At 32.3% G+C, this 24,434-nt stretch overlaps 3 protein-coding genes and 1 long non-coding RNA gene across 4 annotated transcripts; 3 read left to right on the top strand and 1 right to left on the bottom strand.

The window, feature by feature from the left end:
* Positions 1 to 8,708: 8,708 nt before the first annotated feature.
* Positions 8,709 to 9,904, top strand: LOC109792561 (WUSCHEL-related homeobox 4). Its single transcript, XM_020351983.3, has 3 exons — positions 8,709 to 8,986; positions 9,145 to 9,450; positions 9,557 to 9,904. The coding sequence occupies exons 1-3, from the start codon at positions 8,756 to 8,758 to the stop codon at positions 9,713 to 9,715; spliced, it is 696 nt and encodes a 231-aa protein (XP_020207572.1). The 5' UTR covers positions 8,709 to 8,755; the 3' UTR covers positions 9,716 to 9,904.
* A 5,202-nt stretch (positions 9,905 to 15,106) lies between these two features.
* Positions 15,107 to 16,438, top strand: LOC145957589 (uncharacterized). Its single transcript, XR_014433628.1, has 3 exons — positions 15,107 to 16,148; positions 16,228 to 16,300; positions 16,381 to 16,438. It is a non-coding gene; the product is annotated as an uncharacterized LOC145957589 (long non-coding RNA).
* A 1,712-nt stretch (positions 16,439 to 18,150) lies between these two features.
* On the bottom strand, positions 18,151 to 18,785 carry LOC145957124 (uncharacterized). The gene is made up of 2 exons (XM_083073339.1): positions 18,626 to 18,785; positions 18,151 to 18,500 (listed from the first exon to the last, which is right to left on the bottom strand). Exons 1-2 carry the CDS (start codon positions 18,783 to 18,785, stop codon positions 18,151 to 18,153), a joined length of 510 nt encoding a protein of 169 aa, XP_082929465.1.
* A 1,532-nt stretch (positions 18,786 to 20,317) lies between these two features.
* Positions 20,318 to 23,959, top strand: LOC109792560 (polyadenylate-binding protein 2). The gene is made up of 9 exons (XM_020351981.2): positions 20,318 to 20,722; positions 20,805 to 20,923; positions 21,010 to 21,657; positions 21,753 to 21,830; positions 21,920 to 22,009; positions 22,269 to 22,412; positions 22,668 to 22,784; positions 22,979 to 23,110; positions 23,194 to 23,959. Exons 1-9 carry the CDS (start codon positions 20,509 to 20,511, stop codon positions 23,407 to 23,409), a joined length of 1,758 nt encoding a protein of 585 aa, XP_020207570.2. The 5' UTR covers positions 20,318 to 20,508; the 3' UTR covers positions 23,410 to 23,959.
* Positions 23,960 to 24,434: the final 475 nt, after the last annotated feature.

The following is a 24,434-nucleotide window of genomic DNA, read 5'->3' as shown; positions in this document are numbered from 1 at the left end:
ATTTAGGATAGGTGAGACTTAAATTTTTTTTTTCAATACATCTCCTCACGTCCAACACTTTTGGACTTATGTACTTATATCAATGGTGGGTGACTCTTTTAAAGTGGAATTAGATAGTTTTGATACCACCTTAGAATGTCTAACATTGTGTGCTTATATCCATGGTCATGCCAGATGCAGAATGAGAGGCACCGGGCATGATTACTTAAGGAGCCCTTTGATTTGGTGACTTTGGACTCAAGATGAGTAGCATCAAGCAATAATGGATCTAAATATTTTAGATAATACGGACAATACTTATTCATATATTTGTAGTATTAAAAATTTTACATATAACTTTTAAAAACATAAATATATGTCAATTATTTTTTAAAAGTTTTTATATCTATGATTACAATTAAAGATGAAAATAAATTAGGTCATACTAGATTTTATTATAATTTAATAGGTTTGAACCTAACTTTCTTTAAAAATATATATCCTAAGTATGATTTATTTATTTATCATAGATATTTTTTAAATGTTTAGTTAGAACTACAATCTTAAAGACTTATTTTATAATAATTTAACACTATTAAAAATATAAAAATAAATATGTTAAATTTTATATAAAAATCAAGTTTAATTTATTTATGCTATAAACATGTTTTTAATATCTAGTATATATTTTTAGATGATAATTTATTTTAAAATATTTTATAATAACAATTCTAAATGGAACATAAATCTTACAATCTTTCTTATTTTGATTTTTTTAATCAATGTATACAATAAATAGAAAACACAAAAGGTAAACATGCATACTACAAATTTTATTTTATTAAAAATTGATTTTTTTTAATATATTACATTATATATGTGAGTATTAAGATATATATACATATATATATATATACATATATATATATATATATATATATATATATATATAATCATTAAACCTTTTTAAAAAAATTAGTTCGTTTTTAAGGAGTATTCTTTATCATTAAGATAATTAATCTCGTCCAAAAGTTTGACAGACATCAAATAAATGAACATCTTCTTCAAATCTATATTTTATAAATACGATAATTTAAGCATATATATATACATATATATATATATATATTTCATTAGAATATAATTTTTATTTTTTAAAATATATTATTTTTTGAAAAAAATATGTATGTGTCAAATAGTAGTGGGGGCAAGTGCCCCCACTATTGACAATGTGGATCTGTCCTTGGCGTTAAGCATGATCAAGTTAGTGGTTCCCTGCTTAAATGATGTTGAGCGTAGGTTTTGTGGCACCAAACATGGGTCAGGTAGAAGCTCTCTTCATGGATGAGGCTGAATGTAGGTCTAGCTATGTTAGACGTGATTGACATATTAGTTGTTGAAAGTTGCACTACAAGAAAAAAGATTCTTATCTACGGAATTTTTTCCGTAGATAATGCTTAGTTATCTACGGAAAATTATCTACGGAATTTTTTTCGTAGATAATTTTTAGTTATCTACGGAATATTACCTACGGAATTATTTCCGTAGGTAATATTTAGTTATCTACGGAAATTTCCGTAGATAACTTATCTACGGATTTTTCCGTAGATAATTTATCTACGAAAATTTCCGTAGAAAACTTCACCCATAAATAAAATTCGTAGGTAAAACATTTTATTTGAAATCAATTAACATATTTTATTAACGTTTCATTTTAATTTATTGTAAAATAATTAAAATATTTAATTTAGCATCATTAAAAAAATAATCATTATAAGATTTATTTTTTTAAAAAAATTAATTATTTATTATAATACTTTTAGTCACCGTATCGACCAAAAAATATATTTTTGATTAAAATATATTTTAAAATTTAGTTAATTCATTATAGTATTTTAAATAAATATTTTTAAAATTGTTATTAGATAAGTTATCTACGGAAAAATCCGTAGGTAAGTTATCTACGGAAAAATCCGTAGATAACTTATCTACGGAAAAATCCGTAGATAACTTATCTACGGATTTTTCCGTAGCTAACTTATCTACGGATTTTTCCGTAGATAATTTAGTAAATAAATTTCGTAGATATAATATTTTATTTGAAATATCAATTAACATATTTTATTATCGTTTCATTTTAATTTATTGTAAAATAATTAAAATATTTACTTTAGCATCATTAAAAAAATAATCATTATAAGATTTAATTTTTTTTTAAATTTAATTATTTATTATAATACTTTTAGTCACCGTATTGACCAAAAAATATATTTTTAATTAAAATATATTTTAAAATTTAGTTAATTCATTATAGTATTTTAAAATAAATATTTTTAAATTGTTATTAGATAAGTTATCTACGGAAAAATCCGTAGGTAACTTATCTACGGAAATTTCCGTAGATAAGTTATCTACGGAAATTTCCGTAGATAACTTATCTATGGAAAAATCCGTAGATAACTTATCTACGAATTTTTTCGTAGATAACTTATCTACGGATTTTTCCGTAGATAATTTAGTAAATAAATTTCGTAGATATAATATTTTATTTGAAATATCAATTAACATATTTTATTATCGTTTCATTTTAATTTATTGTAAAATAATTAAAATATTTACTTTAGCATCATTAAAAAAAATAATCATTATAAGATTTAATTTTTTTTTCAATTTAATTATTTATTATAATACTTTTAGTCACCGTATCGACCAAAAAATATATTTTTCATTAAAATATATTTTAAAATTTAGTTAATTCATTATAGTATTTTAAAATAAATATTTTTAATATTGTTATTAGATAAGTTATCTACGGAAAAATCCGTAGGTAACTTATCTACGGAAATTTCCATAGATAAGTAGATTGTTAATTATACAAGTATGTATATTTATAAGTAAATATTAATTAAATATAATATAATTATTATTATTATTGGTAATATAATTATTATATATATTTTTATATTTTTATAGCGGTCAGAACATACCAAAATGAGAGGGATCCAAAAATAGTATAAGTATGAGATTGTACTTAAATGAATTAATTTGTACTACTTATACTGATAACATGCATTAGCTCTTCTGTAGCCTATCTCATAAGAACTCCACAGTTAAGCGTGCTTGACCTGGAGTAGTATAAAGATGGGTGACCTTCTGGGAAGTTTCCCAGAAAATGTGCAATAAGAACAAAACATGTTGAAAAGTGAAGTGTAATGAAATAGCATCCTTGAGAGGCCAAATATGAGAGTTATTACATTAATAAATTTATTAAAATTAAATAAAAATTTCCTGAAATGAGTTATCTACGGAAAATTCCGTAGATAACATTATCTACGGAAAAATCCGTAGATAACATTATCTACGGAAAATTCCGTAGATAATGTTCCGTAGATAACGTTATCTACGGAAAATTCCGTAGATAACGTTATCTACGACCATTTTATTTACGGATTTTTTTCCGTAGATAATCCGTAGATAATTGACATTTATCTACGGAATTTTATGTTTATCCACGGATTTTTCCGTAGATAATCTTGATTTTTCTTGTAGTGTTGTTTAAGCTATGTTTAAAGTTGTGTATGTTAAGAATGTTGCATATGATGCAAGTTTTGTACTAGTTGTTGTATGTTATAAATGATGATAGTAAATTGATTATGCTATGGACTAACATGATGTTTTTAAGTTATTTTTTGTTGCTTGAGTTATAATTTCACTATCTGTTGTTATGTTGATTCTTTCATAAACTTATCCTTTTTTTTCTTATGATTGAACTACAATGATTATACTTTGTATAATAAGAGTAAAGTAGGATTAACTTGGATGACTTGACTGTTAATGGATGATCAACTAGAAATGACTTGTTTTGATGTATATATATATAGAGAGAGAGAAGGTTAATGATAATGCACTAATAATTTAATTGTCAACTAATTAACTTGTTAGAATAATTTTTTTACTTATTTATTATAAAAATTAACAACTAATTATAAATAATAGTTTGTGATTAGATAGTAATATAAAATTCTAAGTATTTTTTCATATTTATAAAAGGGAGAACTCTTAAATTATTTATGTTACATATATTTATTTTTTACAATCCTGACACTATTTAGAATCTTGTTCCTTCTAAATAGAACGACCATAATAGTTCATTTAAGTCATTTTTCTCATGTATATCAACTTTCATAAAATTTTAAATAATTTAAATTCTAATATATATAATATGATTGTAATCGTGAAAAGCTTTACATTTTATAACATATTGTATATCATTTTAAAAGCTTAATATTTTAGAGTTATTAATATATCAAAATCATAAGTAAAATGTTGTAATAGTAGTGCAATATTTATATCAATAATACATCAAAATTAATTTCAATAAAATTTTGATAATTTTTCTCCTTGTTATTACTATAGTTTTATTGACTTTTTTTGTATTTATAAAAAAATAATAGCGAAAATTGAAGGAGAAAGTGATTGAAATACGATATTGAAGGTTTTTGTCCCCTTCCTTTCCAAGGGGAGGGGGTACAATCGTAGAGAAACAATGTTTAGATGTTTATATTTGGATATATTAGAAAAATCCCCAACTCGGTAATGTGCAATTCTGGGACCGACACATTTATGAATCATATGAGGTGATGACGTGGGCTGTTGTCTGTCTATTTTGCAATGAGATCAAGACTTTCAAAATGTATTAGCTGGAAAACCTAAATCCTATAATAAAAATTACTGTAAAATTAGGAACAGAATCATGAAAACCTATATACGTGTAAATAGGCACGACATTGGGTCATTAGAGGGAAATTGTTGTATTGTCGTGATTGAAGGGAGTTGAGATAAATGTGGTGCAATCAGATACGAGATCTGTGTAATTAATGTGAGGCCAAAAAACATGGCCTCAAGCTCATAATCTATAAATTGTCAACCTTGATATCATTATCCCACGATTTCGACTTTCATATATAGTGACATCTGCCCAATGGGATAAAAGATTAAAAAGCCACCTTTTAAAACAAACTTTTCAACTTAATTTGAATAATACCAAGGTAAGAATCGACGCAACTGGGTAAGTTTCAACATGCAACTCAAGTTAAATATTTTCTTTCCCAATTGAAAGTTACTCGTAATAGTTTAAGAAATTAATTTTCAATAATTTTTCGTAATAATTATTCTTCAATAAAAGCACCATCTCCACGTGTGCTCGAGGGAAATTTCTTCAAGTACTATTAGAATTAATATGTTTTCTTTCTTTAAAGCAAGACAATTAATATAATGATTATTTTTTATTTTTTATCAATCTTAAGCTTCTTTTATATAAATAAACTGCGAAATACAAAAAGAATTATCAAAAAAACTATAGTACAAAAATACTGAAAATTTGGTGGTACTTGAAAAGCATTGAGGTACAAATGAGCTGGTAAGCAAAAGGCACGTACACCACATACCATATATAACACAACTCACGTCATGAGGCTAAGGGGCCAGCGAGATATGCAATTGAACTATTGAATGTTTGTAATTGTATGGGTTGCATGGCTATCATTAATTAGTTTTTTTTTAATATTTTAAAAAGTAAAATATATAATAAAAAATATTTTTTTTATCTTATCAGAAAAATTATTTTGTTTCTTTATCTTTTAAAATATCCATTTAATCATTTAATTCTTAAATTTTAGTTAATATGATTTTTTTTTTGAAACAGTACTTATTTTAATTTAAGAGCATAATTTTAAATAATATTTTATTCGATTCAAGACATGAAATTTTTAAAAATAGATTTATCGATCCACATAGAAATTATAAAATTCATCTAATGTATGAATACAAGGATCACAAACATGATTAAAAATAATGTGAAAAGTGAATCCTAACAACTAATATATATGGTATCAATTTCTTTTCCCGGATTTTGGAAATCAGAAAGGTTGGATTAATGGAAGTTACACTATATTCACATCATGTTTTTGGAGTCCCCTTTTGTTTTCTTTACATTTAGCTTTAAAAGTGATTTTATCCTACGTTGAAAGGGAGCCATCGATCATACTTTTTAACAAAGCCAGCTTCTGCAATGATGTTTATTGGCCCAATCACATGTCCTTCAAAACAGATGATAGGTAAATCTTAAAGTTAATAGTGATTAGATTTTTCCTTTTGTTAATACTTTTCTTAAGAAGAACAACACCTATAATATTGTTGTAAAAAAAAGCACTTATAATATTATATTTAATTATTTTTCTTAACCATTTTCTTATTGAGCTCAAATAATGATACTTGCCTAAACCTTATGTTTATATACTATTAATTGCTGTAAAATCTGTGTATACATATTTTCCTCCATGGATATATTACTATTGATAATTTGATATTGCCACCCTCGTGGATGTGCTCCCATATATTATTTATAGAGTCCGAGACAACTTGGATTTTCTTCTAATATAATCTTACTTTTTCTTTAGGCAGCACTAAAACTAATTTAGTTTTTTTAACCATTGGTCTAATTGTGGTCAAGGAGTTAATAAATATTTTTTAACAAAAATTATTAAAAGTGATACATTTTTATATGCAAACAACATATAAATATTTATACTTTTCAATGATTATTATTTATTAATAAATTTTTTTGAGACATACTACTAGGGTTGGCCTAATACTGATAGGAGGTTAGAGTAGTATATACAAAGTCTTACATTTGAACCTTGTTACCATCCTTCTAATTCTAATAAACAAAAAAGTGAATTTTTGAGATAGTGATTAAAAAATTGAAATTTAAGAAATGACACTAACATGTATATATTTTTTTTAAATAATACACACTTAATATTTATTGTTCGTTGAATTCACGAAGGATTTATTAAATTAGGTTGGATCTCGTCTCCTTATTAATTTAGCAAGTTTTACAAGAATTAAAAAAAAGGTGTTCCATTACTATCATTCCTTTTGAATAACTTGAATATTGTTAAACATTCCGTAAATATTTATTGCTCAAATATCATAATATTAAGGTTATTTTGGAAAACAAAGGAAAAAAAATGAATGGAGAAGTGTATTCGATTAATCATCAAAACACAATGTTGTGTGTAAAGATGGGTGTGATTAATTGAAACTTGCAGAAATTAAAAATTACGGTTTATCGTTCCAAATTTGTCAACTAAGTTTAAAGGGGATGTTTATGCGTTTGGTTATTTTCGTGATATAAAAAAATTGCAAACGCTAGCTATATTGCTTGAGAATGACTGGTGCAAAATGATTATAAATTGTTTTTTAAGACATGAAAATTAGTGGGTGCAAGAGTCTTGGCTATTGATTTGAAGTAACGAGAGAGATGACATTAATAAATAACTACTCAGGATGAATTATTGTCCTAAATAAGGCTTAAAGGCTTTCACAATCATATCCATTGGAGTGAAACAGGAAAAACTCACGCGCAGCTTGCAGGTGCATGATTGTGATGATTGGCCATCATGTATTTTGACTGAAACACGTGTGCAGTGTGTCACTGTCGTGCACCCAATTTGAATGGCACGTGTATAGCTAAAGGCTGGAGTTACATGAATAAATATGTTTACTCACGTGCCGAGCTGGGTTGGTTAAAGAACTGTGATTACTGATTAGTTATCCGACCAGTTGCCAGCTGCACTCAACACTCAATCATATATATGCTACGCGGGAATTCTGAATTATTGCAATGCCCTCTTCTCTCACGAACCTTTCCTTTTATATATTCATGATTTTAAATGGATATATTTTCGCTAGCTAGCTAGCAGTAGAATATGTTGTATCTTTTTATAATATGCTTTAATACTTTAAAAATTATTTAATATTTTACTCGTTTACCTTGATAGATAATAAAAGTATGTTATAAGTGATTTCAAAATTATTTATAAATATAAGGGCTTAATAAATGGAGGGTAGATGATGGGTGCATGGTTTATAGATTATATATATGTGGAGTGTAAAGTAGTATTTGGGAAATTGAGGTACAGTTCCGAAAAGAGTGGGAAATGGTTGAGCGAGTGAGTGTTTTCTTGGACATTCTCTAGCACTAGCACTAGCACTTAAAAAGGACAAAGACGGCATTCATCATATCCGTCCCATTCATCCGTTTTTATATAAAAATCCGTATCCTGAAAAGCAGATCAAAGGGCTTCCATTTTCAAGTTTTGGGATTGGAGGAATCTTTTTGCATTCCTCACATCACTTTATCGATCAACAAAAGCTTTGAAAGAGAGAGAGGCCACCGAAAAGCATGGATACCTTATCATGAAAGCAAGAAAAATAAACAGACCCGATTTGACGGGCCAACACACACGCACAATCCACACATATATACCAACCCCTGTCCACACGCGCGCTAGCTACTTCCACGTCTAAATACGTATACATTCTTTATTAAAATCATAAAATTTATAATTTTTACTTGAGTCTCGTATAATCATACATAATTTTAATCTAATAAATTCTGAACAATAATAAAAATATGTTATTAGCGTACTGTTTGTTATGGTAATAAGTTATTGTGTACGGTGCATGTCTCTGATTGTGCCTTTCTTTGTTTAGTTATACTTTTGATTGGGTGAGTTGCAATGCCTTTTGCTTTAATTTATAGGAGGAAATTGGTAAGTCAACTACATCTCATGATTTGGTCTTGGTTGTTGCAGGCAACACCTCATTTCCCACTTTGTCCACTTTTTAATGAGTATAGTATAGTCAATAGTGTCTCATGGATCCTGCTCTATATAATGAGTGATCTCCCTTTCACCCTCTTCTCTCCACCATGGGCAGCATGAAGGTGCATCAGTTCACACGTGGATTCTGGGAGCATGAACCTTTCCTCACGCTTGGCTTCAAGCGATTACGCCCTCTTGCTCCCAAGCTTCCCAACACCGACACTACTACTCCTTCTGTTCCTTTCGATCTTAAGAGCTTCATCAGGCCAGAAAGTGGCCCCAGAAAACACGTTTCCTCTCATGACAATAAGAAGGATCCACCTTCACCCCAATCCCAGGTTCTTATTATCACTATTACTTTCATCTCTAAATTATTGACCATGCAGTGAGTAACATAATTCACATGCACGTATATATATATATGTACATGCATTTAATTTTAATTTATTTGAAGAAAAACAAGTTGTTGATTAATTATGATATACTACACGAACAGGTTGAAACGCATATTCCTGGAGGGACACGGTGGAATCCTACGCAAGAACAGATAGGGATATTGGAGATGTTGTACAAAGGAGGGATGCGAACTCCGAATGCTCAACAGATAGAGCAGATCACGGTCCAGCTTGGCAAGTACGGTAAGATCGAAGGGAAGAACGTGTTCTATTGGTTTCAGAATCACAAAGCACGCGAGAGACAAAAGCAGAAGCGCAACAGCCTTACCTTTTCTCATTCTCATTCTCATTCTCATTCTCCTCCAACTCCCTCCATTCATAGTGTCGTTACTTTGGAGACCACAAGGGTATGTAGTATGTACTTTGTTATGTTCCACACGCTAACCTACCTAAAACTTGATATTACAGTATTACTTTAATTAACCTAAGTGTAATTATGAAATTTTATTGCAGGGGGAAGTAGTAGAGAGAGATTATGAGGAAGATAGTCCGTACAAGAAGAAGTGTAGGAGATGGGTATTTGAGTGTTTGGAAGGCGAAAGCAAGTTAGCATGCGAAGAGGAGGAACATAGAACTCTGGAGCTTTTCCCATTGCACCCGGAAGGCAGATGAAGGGGTTTGAGTTTGTTTGACCATGCATCCATCATTTTGCTTTGCGTTAGTTCCGAATGAATCAATGTGGTTTAATTTGCTTTACTTTTCCTTTTTTCTCTGTATTGGGAAAGAAGAAAGACAAAGTTGTCTCTGATCTGTACTGTTCCACTTAATGCTACATATTCCTGACTTTGGAACCAAACCAAAGCGATTTGTCTCCTTTTATTTGTTGATTTCAGCTACCTGTGTGTGACTGAAAACGATGGATCGATCCTTTTCACTACAGTAACGCGTAAATCAAACAAAGCTTTTAGGTTAAAAGGAGAAGCTACGGACGCATAAGTCCACGCACCTACTACTCCTTCATTCGATGATCTTCTTCTTCTTAACCCTATCCTTTTACGCCTTTAAGTTTCAAATTGAAAAAGCTTAAGTGTCCTCTACCTCAAATCTTATAAAATAATCATGTTAGATACTCCACTCACCCATATCACAAATCACACTTTCATAAAGTAGGGCTCATTTTATTTTTTTTCACCATTGACATGCAAATTTCTTTTTAGCACATAGTGCCTCTCGTAGGGCCACGAGAACTAGGACATAAGAGGGAAAGGAAGTATTTGAAAATACAAGTACTCACCAGTTTCATCTCGTTTACTGTGTATGCATACTCTGAAAGAGTACTGTTATTCTCACCACGGTTATTATTATTTTTACAATAAAAATGTCCGATAAAATAGGAGATACTAGAGAATAAAGTGTTCGATTTTATTTTCTTTTGTAAAATTACCATTTCTCCTCACAAAATATATGTAATCACCAAAGAGAAAACCTCTATTCGTTGTATAGAAGAAAGAACAAAACAACACACACGACCAGCGGCGCTACTGGTGATTTATGTTTGCTTAATTAAAACTCTTCCAATCACATTGATAATTGGGAATTTTTTTAGTTAGTTTCTTAAAGTCTCATCCAAAGTGATGGCAAACAATGAAGTTATATTTGAATTAAAATTGGAAAAATATTTTTGCAAATTTCACTGCACATTTATAAATTTTGATGCATAAAAATAAAGAGACAATTTGTTCTTGAGAATAAAAGTATTTATGAATCCTCCTCCGAAGATTAGTTCCGGTGCTTGACGGGATACTCCTTATATCAATAAACTAAAAATTATTTGTAGTGAGTTTTACAGAACCTGTTTCAAAATATGTTACTTCAACAGTTCAACTTAATTGTGCAAATTTATGAGGATTTTGAATTTTTTTTTAATCCCTTAAAGAAAGAGAAAAAAAATTAAAAAAATTATTTACAACAAAGACTTAGTAAAAATTAGTTTTGTATATAAAAAATATAACAGATAAAAGTCAAATGCAATGTTTTTTGTTTTTTTTTGTGTGTGTTTTACTTTATATCTATTGTCTTTTACTTATTTTTACTTACAACTCCTAATAAGTAGATATATGCTAAATATTATTAAAGAAAACACGTCGTTAAAATCAATACATTTTATTTAAAATAAATTTTTATCAACTTTTTAAAAGAAAACACATCAGCTTTTTTTAATGTTTATGGATTGCTTAAATTTTAGTAAAGTTACTTATAGAAGCTCTACTACTTAAAAAAAAGTGAAAAAAAAACTGATGTAACATGATGTGGCAGGGTTGTTTATAAGCAACTCTCACTAGAAATGCTTTAATACAAATAATTCAAAGATATTATTATCGCTAGCCACATAGAAGAAACAATAAATAAGTATTAATATATTAAGTTATCGACACTATATGAAACCGAAACAAATTGTATGACGTGAATTTAATAAATGATTTATACACTTTGACAATAAAAATACTAACATTGTAATAATTAGAAAATATTCTAAGAGGATAAAAATATCAAACTAATATTTATTTAAGTTAATAATTTATTCAAATTACATATCCAAACTTTAAACTCATCTAAAAAAGTAAAGAAAAAACAAATGTTCACTTCCCCATCGTAAACGAGAATGATATCAGGATCAATAATTAATTCTTATAATATAACTAAAAGATTTACAAGATAATACTAAAGGTTTATCGAGATTGACAAAAACAACTATTGATATTATTAGCCAGCGTGGATTAATACAGATGCTTAAGAATCTAAAGTTAACTCTCATCATTTCTATGCATAAGGATTCAATTTCCTTCACCTCATTGAAATTTCTCTAGGTGAGTCCTTGTTAATTAGCAACTCTAAAATATTATTGGCGTCTAGTATTGGAGTATTTTTTCGCGTTCTACCACTTTTAATTAGTAAGAAAATATGTTCATTTCTTAACATATATTTTATATATTTAAATTATATTATTTTTAGCATTTAAATAAATTCGTACAATATACAAGATTTATAGCTAGTATTTTGTATTTTAGTGTGTTTTATTTCTTACTCCCATCCGAGACATTTGTTTCACGGTTTATAAGTTTATTCTTAAGAATTGTACTCTCAAAGATATTTTAATTAGAATATTATTCTTAGTATATTTTAAAAACTTTTTTTTGTCGTATCTTAGTATTTTATTTGATATTTTGACAATTAAAAATAGTTTAATTAAAAATATTTACAAGTGTGTTAAAATATAACTTTCTATATTTTCATAGAAATATCATTTTTTTCTCCCCTTCAACATGGAAATAAAAATTTAGAAAATATGTTAAGATAAATTTCTTAAAAATAAATAATACCTGAAAATTATTTTTCAAAAACTTGTAAAAAGAAATATTACATTCACATTATTATTACACTTCCGAGAGTTACCTTGTTTTTTTTGAACAACAAAGAAATAATTTATATAATGAAATGGTACAAGAGATACCAAACTCAAATACAAGTTTGCATGCAGAGGACACAACGAAGTTGAGCCTAATTTAAATTACAAATTAGCCTCCAACTAAAAGGTCCAAAACCTATTATTTGGATACTAGACTACTATAAAGACTCCTCAAAACCCAACCAAAGATCTTAGGAAATGATACACAGTCCAGGATTAGCTTCCCATTGACTGAATGAATAGTTGAATGAATTATTTAAACAGGTAAGCCAAGACCATGAGTATAACACAGTTTGCTGCAGTAAGCGGTTCCCGTCGAGGTGCTCCCTTTCAAACACACATTTGTTCCTAGCTCTCCAGGTGCACCATAATATTGCAGCCCATATAACATGTCATTGATCAACCCTCTTTTTAGACAATAGTATACTTGGATGAGCAAAGAAGTTTCCTTCAAATGAGCTAGATAGAGGAGTCAGGCTATCCAACCACAACAACCATTTTTTCCAGATCGGGTCAGTGCCGCTGCAATATAACAATATGTGTTTCTGCCGACTCGATATCCACATTGCAGAAGGGGCAGTTTTCTTGATCTCTCGAGTCTATCACATTTCTCCTCAACAAGTTTTCCTTTGTAGGCACTAGTGCAAAAAGACGCTTTTACGTCACCTAAATGACGTCGGAACAAGGCATCACCGACGTTATAAAAACGCGGTGGCAGAATGGTAAATAATGGGAACTAATTTACGTCGGACAAAGGGGGGTCCGACGTAAATTAGCCCATTAACGTCGGAGCTCTCACTGTCCGACGTAAATTTACGTCGGACCCCCCCTAGTCCGACGTAAATTTACGTCGCACCACCCTCACCCGACATAATTTTTCATTCCCGCGCTCCCTGTTTACGAAAACTAATAATCCCTTTTCTCTCAATCTCTAAGTCTCTCAATGCGTTTGTTTCTACATTGCACGTTTGTAACTCTCTAAGTGTCTACACATTACACGTTTGAGGTTAGTTTCTTGTCTACGCAAATTTTTGGTTTATTTTCTGCTATTTGTTCATCTGGAACGGCCCGTTCTGGTTGCAGAACGACCCGTTCTGCTTAAATTTTTTGTATTGTAAATTGTTTATCTGGAACGGCCCGTTCTGATTTTAGTATGGGCTATTCCAGATAGGTTTCTGTTTGTGTATTATTTGTTTTTTTTAATAGTTATTTTGTTGCTATATTGTTATTATCTTTTTTACTTTATTTGTCTATTCAGTTAATTCATTGTTTTAATAATGAAAGTTTAATTTTTTCAGGATTATGGAGGATTCTAGGTCTAGTAGTGGAAGGAGGGAAGGTAGATCTGTCACCCGATTGTCTGGGTTGACAGCTGGACGCATTGCCAAGGAGAGGACACCGATTGAGGTGGATCCTCGTTCTGGCAAGGCATCAGGCCCAAATGCTGCCAAGTTTAAGAGCTATTTGGGAGTCCTAGCTCGACAACATGTTTCTATTATCATTCCATCATGGGATGACGTTCAGGAGGTTGACAAGAACCTCATGTGGCAAGATATTCAGGTATATACTTTCACATCCCTTGAATATTATATAACTTAAATACATTATTTATTAATTGTTGTTATTTTCATAGCAAAATTTTGACATTCCCAACACTGAGGTCATGAGGAGGAAGATGTTATCTGCCCTGGCCACCAGGTGGAGAGACTTCAAGACTTTCTTGACACGGGAGTATGTATTTGGAGAGCGACAAAATGAGACTCCCTGTCTAAAGTACCAGATCACTGATGAGGAGTGGATGCAATTTCGTGCCACTCGATTGGACCCTTCGTGGCAGGTTAGTTATTGATAACTCTTACATTAACACAAATACTTAAGGTATATTTTAATTAATCTCATTTTCTTTTTTGTATTATTGCAGGCTAAAAGAATAGTTGCCCAAGAACGACAGGCCAAGAATGATGCACCCCATCTATTGTCAAGAGGGGGATATGAAAGAAAAAAAAGGAAATGAAGAAGGCTAGGGCAGAGGCAGCAGGGGTTGAGTCTGCTGACCGTGTGGAGTCACCTCCCCGCCATGAGATGTGGATAGCAGCTTGGACAAAATCAGATGGGCAAATGACTTCTGAGTCTGCAAGGGTCGTTGCTGATAAAATAGTAAGTAAAAATATACAAACTAAGACTCTTTATTTCAACTCATTTAATTCATAAGTGTAGTTTAGGGTATACTTATTGTTAATATGTTGTAGGAGGGTTTAGTTGAGCAGAGCACCCATGGCTCATTTGTTTCCGATGGTCGGAATGATATCCTCACAATGGCCATAGGAAGGCTAGAGCACGGAGGCCGTGTGCGTGGTGTTGGTGGTTCTTGGAGCCACCGAGATTTCTTTGGTGCCCGATCATCGAGGAGCACTGTTGACTCTTGCAGTCAAGAGGTTATGCAGAGAATGGAGCAAAGATTGGAGATGCAGTTTGAAGAGAAATTGAAGAATATTCAAAAAGAGTTTGAACAGAAGTTTGAACTTTTGGCTCGTTCTCAGCAACAAACTGCAGTTGCTCATGATGGTGTTCGAGCCAGCACTAAAAGGAGTTGTGCTGCTCCAGATCCCTCACCGGATCAGACTCACACTGATGTACCAAACCAGTGTGAGTTATATGTTGAGGATGACCCCCCACGGTTAGTGGCTATTGGCCGAGTATTTGAGGGTGGCTCAACCATCCATGGTGTCCCTCTACAGCCAGACTGGACACGGGTTGTGGTTGACCAAGTTCAAGATGCTGCTGCTCCAGTGCCTTTGCCCAATACAGAGGTTCAACTAGTGGGGCAGGCAACCGGCACATTCTTAGCTTGGCCAAAACGTTTGGTCATGCTGCTTTCAGCACGGGCAAAGGTAATTATATTATTGCTCTTTTATATTCTTATAATTCTATTATTGTTTAACTAATTGTGATTATTTCTTTAGGATTTTATCAATCGTGGTAAGGAGGTCATGAGAGAACCTCATGTTGATGATGCTAATATCGCAGCAGCTGAGGATGATCCCATATCTAAGCTTCTAATCATATTACCACGATTAAAGAAGAAGCCAATTCAATTGCAGTGGGACATTAGAGTTTTTGGAGTTGATAGCGCTGCTGTTCTACTATACATATCTATGCTTGATGCATTAGAGATTGTTGGGGGAAACTCCATGTTAAATATTTCTATCATACAGTTGTGGGCCATGTAAGTCATATTTTCTTTTATGAGTCTAAATTTACAATAATTACATTTAACTTATAATAATTATTTGTGTTAGGTACATGGAAAAATTGAGTGTGGAGCATGCACAAGCAGAAGTATATGTATTTATTGAGCCTCAATCCATCCAAAAATCAGGAAACACTCAAGTCCAGATCCAGCAATATATGCAAACATGGATGAGTGACTCAAGAAGAGATATATACATGGCTCTATACATTGACGGGTTAGTTTTTTAATTGGTTTTTTAATCATGGTAATTTTATAACTAATTTGTTTGTCATACAATGTAGGTCTCATTGGCAGTTAATGATAATCATTCCTAAGGAATACACCGTGGTGTGGTTTTGTTCACTACATCGAAAACCAAGCCACGAAATTAAATGCCAATTACAAGGGTAACTAAATTTTTTCATTATGTTTTAAAACTGTAATTATATATATTGGCTAACATTTGTTTTTATTTCAATTAATTAGAATCGTGTCTGGAGTTAATATTTTAAGTGGAAGAGCCAGATCATCAAAGTCATTGCATTTCATATACCCTAAGGTTAGCAAATTAATTCATATAGTCAATAATATTTAAATTTATTGACTTTGGAAATAATAGTTATTTGTTTCTCATTTTAGTGTAATAGGCAACAAGACTCGTTTGAATGTGGCTATTACATCATGTATTGGATGAGAGTCATAGTTTCTGCGGGTATTATTGATTCTTGGGCGCAGGTAATTCATATCAAAATTTATTTAAGTATATTTACCTTTAGGATAATTAAGATTGCATATTAATGACACTTAAATTAATGTTTAAGGTCTTTCAAGATCCATCTCCATTGCCCGAAGATGAGATGCTCAAGATAAGAGAACAATGGGCAACTTTTTTTCTTCAAAGTATATAATAGTTAGATTTCTAAGTTTAGTTAGTTAGATATTATGTTTATAGTTTGATAGTTAGTTAGTTTAGTTAGTTAGATAGCATTGACAAACATATGTTTTATAGCTTTCTTAGGATAATACGATTTACATTGTCATAATTTATGCTTTTTAAGATTTATATATTATTTTCTTTTTGTCATTCAATTTTAAAATATAATTTGAATTTCTATTCTGGACTGCCTGGTTTAGATTTGGTATTCTGGACTATATATATGTAGGTGTTGGGTATATAAAAAATTTATAAACGTTTTAAAAAAAAACCCCATAATTTTACGTTGGACATGGCCTGTCCGACGTAAATTTAAGTTGGGTCTTGCAATGGCCGACGTAAATTTACGTCGAACAAGCCATGTCCGACGTAAAACTATGGCATGTTTTTTGTCCCTTTTTACGTCGGGCTGGGATAATATCCGACGTAAATTTACGTCACGTTTTAGAGGCGACGTAAATTTACGTCTTCCGTATTAACGTCGAAACCTTTTCCGACGTAAAAGGCTCAAAATACCCGACGTAAAAGACCCTTTGTGTACTAGTGAGGCAAAGCACCCATAAATAACCTCCAAATGAAGCATTTAACTTTAGGTGGAACTTTTATGTCCCAAGCTACAGCAACAACCTTTGGAAACTGTGATGAAGAGCCACGATCCATCAAAGCCCGATACCTAGATCTTACTGAGAAGCATCCCGAATTATCCAGTGTCCAAAGCCTTGAGTCTTACTGTACACCCTCTCTTAGTACCCCTGCCTCCACTAGATTCATGAACTGTTGCACATCATTTAATTCCCAAGTGAACCAAGCTCTTCTCCACTGAAATCTCCATTGCCAACTTCCCCTACTCCAATGACCCATATCCACCACCACACTTGACTTTTGCAGTGAATTCGAGAAAATCCTTGGGAATCTATTCGCTAGAGGCTCTGCCTCCGCCCATGCATCAAACTAGAATCGGATTCGGTCACCCACCCCCAACCTCCATGACAATGAATTCATAAACCAAGAGTCACTGGTGTCCTCACCCGAAGCCTTCAATACATCACCCCACCACATAGAATTTGAGCTTCTTCTCAGACGAGTATTGTGCATGATTCTATCACCGTACTTAGATAAGAGAATTCTACCCCACATTGACTCTAGTTGCTGAAAAAGTCCCTAGCGCCACTTAGCTAATAGCGCCTCATTAAAAGCATCCAGCTTCTTAATTCCCAGACCCCCTTCCTTCTTAGGTCGACAAATTTTCTCCCAAGGTACCCATGCCATTTTCTTCTCATCCAGCTTACCACCCATAGAAAGTTGCGTTGAATAGTTGTCAGTTGCTTGGTGACCATCTTAGGCATTCTATAGAATGACATAATGTATAATGGCAAGGAGGTCAACACCAAATTTATCAAGCAAATCCTTCCCGCAATGGACAATGTTGATGCTCTCCAAGACGACAACTTTTTTTAAAAACTCGAGACCACAGGCTACCAAGTTCTACTTCTTCTTGGGTTGGCCCCAATAGGTATGCCCAAATATACAAATAGAATGTTGGACAACTTGCAATGTAATATCTCTACAAAGGAAATTAAGGTCTCTCTCCCCACGCTAATAGCTCCTAAACAGCTCTTGTAAAAGTTAACTTTAAGACCACTTGCCAATTCAAAACTCAGCAATATTACGTTCAAGGTCCTCACATTTTCCACCAATGCTTCTCCCACAAAGATTATATCATCTGCATATTGGAGGATGTTAACTAATTCACCTTTCGATCCCACTTTAACACCTCTGAACAAATTTGAATTCGAAGCTTCTCTAACCAGGCCAGTAAGTCCCTCTGCAACCAAAACAAATAGGAAAGGGGCTAGCGAATCCCCTTGCCTAATCCTTTTTGCATGGAAAATTCAGTTGTAGGGCTTCCATTAACCAGAACTGACATGGAAGAGGTTCTTAAGCACTCACCAATCCAACCTATCCACTTATCTTGAAACCCAAAGCGCCTTAGCATATATAACACAAAGCTCCATAAAACTGAATCATACGTCTTCTCAAAATCAACCTTGAAGTACATGCATGACTTCTTTTTTCGCCTAACCTCATCAAGCGTCTCATTAAGAACCATAGCGCCTTGTAATAATCCCATTCCTTCCACAAAGCTCATCTGCCTCTCATCGACTAAATAAGGAAGCACTACTTTGAGTCTAAGTGCTAGAATCTTTGCGAGTATCTTATACATTCATCCTATCAAAGAAATAGGCTTATACTCATTTAGACTTTGCGGTGTATTAACCTTTGGAATCAAAGAAATAAAAGAGGAGTTGGTCCCTCGAGGTAATTTGCTATTTTCATGGAACTGTTGGACAAAGAGCACCAAGTCCTTTTTCATAATGTCCCAAAATTTCTTGATAAACTTGAAGTTTATGCCATCTGGGCCTGGGCACCTATCACTTGCAAAGACAAACGCCTCGTAAAGATTTTCACATCCCGTGGCAAGCCTGTCGAAATTGAGCCTTGGGGCCTAGGATTTCCAAACCCAAGAACTGAAAGGTAACCCAATTCATTTTCCATTGGATCGAATCAGGTGAATCCATAGATTCGTATATGTCAAATTTGGATTCTGTACATGAAAGTTCATCAGTCTCTCTCTCTAACCCAATTCATTTTGCACACGAAAGTTCATCAATTCAATATCTTTTTCCATCTGGCTTCTGTACACCCAGGATACTATTAATATAATACAATAATACATATAGTTAGAGTAAAGAATTCATGCCTGCAATATAGTTTAAAAACCTAACTACACATATATTGAAAAAATACTCAAGGGAAAAGGTAAGCCCATCTCTCTAAATTTGTCCCTACCATCTTTTTGTGATAGTAAAATCTCATAATATTGAACTAAAAATGGAAAATCTTTCGTTATTATAATTTTTTTTCTCTGAATGAATTTATAATAAGAGTTATTCCACATCATTTAAAAAAAAAGTTTGTCATATTTTTCTGTTAAAAATTGGGTTTTAGGCTCATCTATAGTGACCTGATCTATTGGCCCCTTACACGGTATTAGTGCTAGCTAGTCACAAGAGTATTGATTGATGTCAATAATAGAAACACTTTTTTTTTTGGACAGTAACAGTAGAAACAAATTTATGAACACACTCGTGTAAATTAGATATTAGTATGGAGGAAAATTATCATGACACAATATATAAACACAAAATATTATTGTTCACGAGTCCAAAACAAATAACATGAACATAATTAATATTATTTAATCTTTTATCTAATTATTATAATAGCTGTTTTTTTAGGACAATAATTAGGAAAGTTGCTAAAAATATCAATCATGAGATTGTAAATCATTTTTCAAAGTATATTTTTACCAACTAGTTTATTAGAACATAAATTAAAAACAAAGAATATAAACATTCAGCATATAAATAATGTTATATCTCTATATATAAGTAAGCTACACATAAGAAGAAATATTATGTAATGCTTATATAAATATGTAAATAACTTTTATCTTACATAGTATGAATCTATATTTTTATTTAATTGAGATTTTATAAACAATATTTCCTAAAATACAATTCTAGAAAGAAAACTTTAAAGACAGGTATTACTAGTTCATAAATAGCTATACCTTATTTCCGTTACCGCCACAGCCTCACCGGAGCGGGTTTATTCAAAAAAATATATATAAACCCAAAAAAACCCGTTTATCTGAATAGAATTTGCTTATAAATGCTTTTCTAAAAGTTAATTCATATCAAGCTGTGTGTGAACCTATCATTGCATTGAATACTCAAGAAAAAAAAAATAAAGAAATTAACAAAGATAGAATGGCGCAAACTCAAGAAGTTTCCGGTGCAAACCACCGGCTGCAGACCAACACCGCTTTGTATGTCGGCGATCTTCACCGCAACGTCACCAAAGACGAGCTCTACAATCTCTTCAACCAGATTGGCAATGTTTCTTCCGTTAAGATATGCGAGAACAACTTAACCGGAGAATCTCTCGGTTACGGCTACGTCAATTTCTCTGACCCACTCATCGGTTACTTTCTTTTTACATTCATACCATTATTCTCGCTTCTTTCTTGCTTATCACTATTCTGAACTTTGTTACAATCATGCAGCGGATAAAGCAATAGAAGAGCTGAATTTCACTCCGTTGTATGGTAAACCTATTAGAATAATGAACTGTAACCGGGACCCTAGAGTTCGGAACAATGATGCAGCTAATCTTTTTGTAAAGGTGACACTTTTGTTCATTCTTGAACCTTTCTTTATGATCAACGAACTTTGAAACTTGCTTGTTGAATCTTTTGATTGGTGGTGCAGAATTTGGATAAGGCAGTGGATCACAAGGCTTTACGTGATATGTTTTCTCCCTTTGGGACTATTGTTTCTTACAAGATTGCAACAGATGATTCTGGCGAGTCAAAAGGATTTGGTTTTGTGCAGTTCGAGACTGAACAATCTGCTAAAAACGCAACTTACTCGTTAAATGGTACCATGATGAATGGTAAACAGGTGTACGTGGGTCCTTTCGTGCGGAAGGAGAATAGAGAGAGTACGAGTGCTGCAAGTGGCGACAAGTTTACCAATGTCTATGTGAAAAGCCTGTCCATTTCAACTACGGCTGATGACTTGAAGAGAATTTTTGGAGAGTATGGAGCTATTACAAGTGCTGTAGTGATGAAAAATTCAGAAGGTGTATCGAAATGTTTTGGTTTCATCAATTTTGCAAGTGCAGACGATGCCGCTAAAGCCGTGGGGGAACTAAATGGAAAGACATTTGATGGTAAAGAGTGGTATGTTGGAAAAGCCATGAAAAAATCTGAAAGGCTGCTTGAATTGAAAGAAAAATACGGGGGAAGTGAGAAGGAGAGTGCTGCAAACTTGTATGTAAAGAACTTGAACGATTCTATTGGTGATGCAGAACTCAAGGACCTGTTCTTAAAATTTGGTACGATAACCTCGTGCAAGGTGAGTATGGTCTTTTTCGTCCAATCTTCATCTTCTAAAAGTGTGTTTCTTTTTATCTTTGTACGTAAAATGTGTTTCTTTTCCCTTATCCGCAGGTTATGCAAGATGAAAAAGGCTTCAGTAGAGGATCAGGATTTGTTGCATTTTCGAAGCAGAGGGAAGCAATTCAGGCTGTAAGTATAATACTGTTAGGTTAGGGACTATCCTTTAATATTTCAGAAGAAACTTTATTGCTCATATACAGCATGTTGATACTTTGTAGATTGCTTTGATGAGCGGTTCAATCGTTGCGGGCAAACGTCTCTATGTTTCCTTTGCAGAGAGAAAAGCAGAGAGAAAAGCAAGGTTGCAGGTAATATACATGCAACAATAGGCCAACTATAAATTTTATTAATACATTGTGGTCTTCTTTAAGATCAGAAATTTCTATCATTAGGTCCATAATTAATTGTATAAGATATGGAAGTCACTCTCCTAAGATATCATCGCAGACACATTGAAAACTATAAAATACGATTGTTCATAACATGAGATATATAAATATTTTTTTTATATGTATTGACTCGAATGAATTAACTTATTATATACGTATGGTAATTTTTTTCATGCAGCAAAACTTTTCACAAATGAGGCCAACTCAAACGGCCCCTCATGTTGCACTTGCACCTCGACTGCTACCATTCCCCCTGGGGTCTCACTCGATGGGGGAAGAATATTTGTACGGGCAAACACCTCCATTCATCATACCACGTCAAGTAATTCAAAACAATTTGTTTATGTTTTTTTTTTTTTTTTTTTTCATTTTTGAGTTTGATGTTATCATGTCCTAGAATAATCTTGTGAATTCTCCACGGTTCAGTTAGTTTTAAGTTTTTACTCATTCACAGGGCCTACAACAGCGTACCTACATTTGAAGTTTTAATGTTTGAGTTGGTTGTGTTGTATTCTGTTCCTCTTGCATTACTAATGTTGCAATGCAATATTAGATGAACATTTGACCTTGATTACAGGGTGAATTTGGTTACCAGCAGCATTGTGTTCCTGGAATGAGACTAGTTGGTCAGGAGCCAGGAGGACACGGAGGAGCAGGTGCTCCAATGCCACTTCAACCATTGGTGCAACAACAGGTCTTATTATGCACACCTTGGTTGATTCTGTACTGTTTTTCTTTGTTAACCCCTTGTATTTGCCATGTCCAATGTCAACGAGAGGAAGAGGAACAAAATAATATATTCGATTAGAGAAAACACCTTATATGATTTTGTAAAGTGAGTTAGACTCATATACACGTTATAAGAACAGTTATTGCTGTGGTTTTCAGATGCTTCCAAGGGGACCCTTTGTCTATCATCATGCTCATGGTCCGGTGGCTTATGGCACGGGTGGACAGGCAATGCCCTTTCAGAGCTTGGTCACGGCCCTTGCCAATGCTAGTCCTGAAATGCAGAGACAGGTAAGAGCTGTTTGTTTCATTTACACATGCAGTAGGAAATTGTGATACCTACTCTCTTGTGAATGAATGGTTGTGTTTTATAGATCCTTGGTGATGCTTTATACCCGTTAGTAGAAAATCTGGTGCATGACTCAACCACAACAGGAAGGGTTACTGGTATGCTTTTAGACTTGGACCAGCCTGAGGTATTACATCTGCTTGAGGAACCAAATGCTTTCAGGATCAAAGTTGACGAGATGATAAATACCTTGAGAGACAAAACAATTGATAGACTCAAGTCAATCTCTATCCTTGATTAATTTACAGGATAGTCACATTTATGTTTCTGTCTCTTTGTAGGATTAGTTGTAGACTTGTAGTATAGTACTAACACTTCTTGGAGTACCTTTTTCGTTTCTCTTCTATACTCTATGTAACATTTCTTCATTGAAAAAAAGAAAACGAGTAGATTTCACCCTTTTACGCTGTTTCATGCTAACTTTAATTTCCCATGTTTCCTTTGTTTATGGTTAGGAGAATTAAAAACAAAAGAGAGAGGGCGGGGGGGAACAAGGCAATATTTTTTAAACCCAGAAATAATATATCAGAAGATTAATCTGGTATAATATTTATACATATGAAAAAAAAAATTTTATGAAAAGTACTGAACTTCGTCTCGTGTGTATCACCGTAGAAGAGGCACAATAGGATACCTCCACGTATTTCCCTGTCTGGTTCCAAATGGAGAATATATAGATATTTTTATTAATTTATATTTTTGTTTTGCACGACGAGAGGTGATTCATCATTCATGAACGCCTTTTCCCTCTCTTATCTTTTTTTTTTTTTTTTTTTTTTTTTTTTTTTTTTTTTCTCTTTTCTAGTTATCCAGATTTGTAAATCCATTTTCCAAACAAGATCTGCAAATCCACTTTCCATTTTCTCTAAATCAATGAAAACCAGATTCCTTTAAGACTAAAAAGAAACAAATTTCTGGAGTAGACTTGAAAATTCACTGTATCAACCAAATCTCCCTCTCTGGGTGAAAACTTCATTAAATTTCCTCTTTAACTCGTTTTGGATTAATAATAGATTGATTTTCTACTTTACGGTTTACATGTCTCTAAAGAAGTTGAATTGAAGTAACGTTATTTTAATTTTTAACATTATTTATGAAGTGAATGTCATATTATCATGTTTGACACAATTTCTGAAATAAGTTATTGACTACTCTAAAAAAAGTGATATTTTCTAAAATGTTATCCTCAATTAAAACAAATATCGGTAGCAATTTTATCATTATGGTTGCCATTGACTCACAATTCTGTATGGGTATCTTTTAAAT

This window comes from Cajanus cajan, chromosome 4 (assembly GCF_000230855.2).
Source record: "Cajanus cajan strain Asha chromosome 4, NIPB_CcT2T_4, whole genome shotgun sequence".
NCBI classification, from domain to species: domain Eukaryota; kingdom Viridiplantae; phylum Streptophyta; class Magnoliopsida; order Fabales; family Fabaceae; genus Cajanus; species Cajanus cajan.
This window is presented reverse-complemented; position numbering and strand designations above follow the sequence as displayed.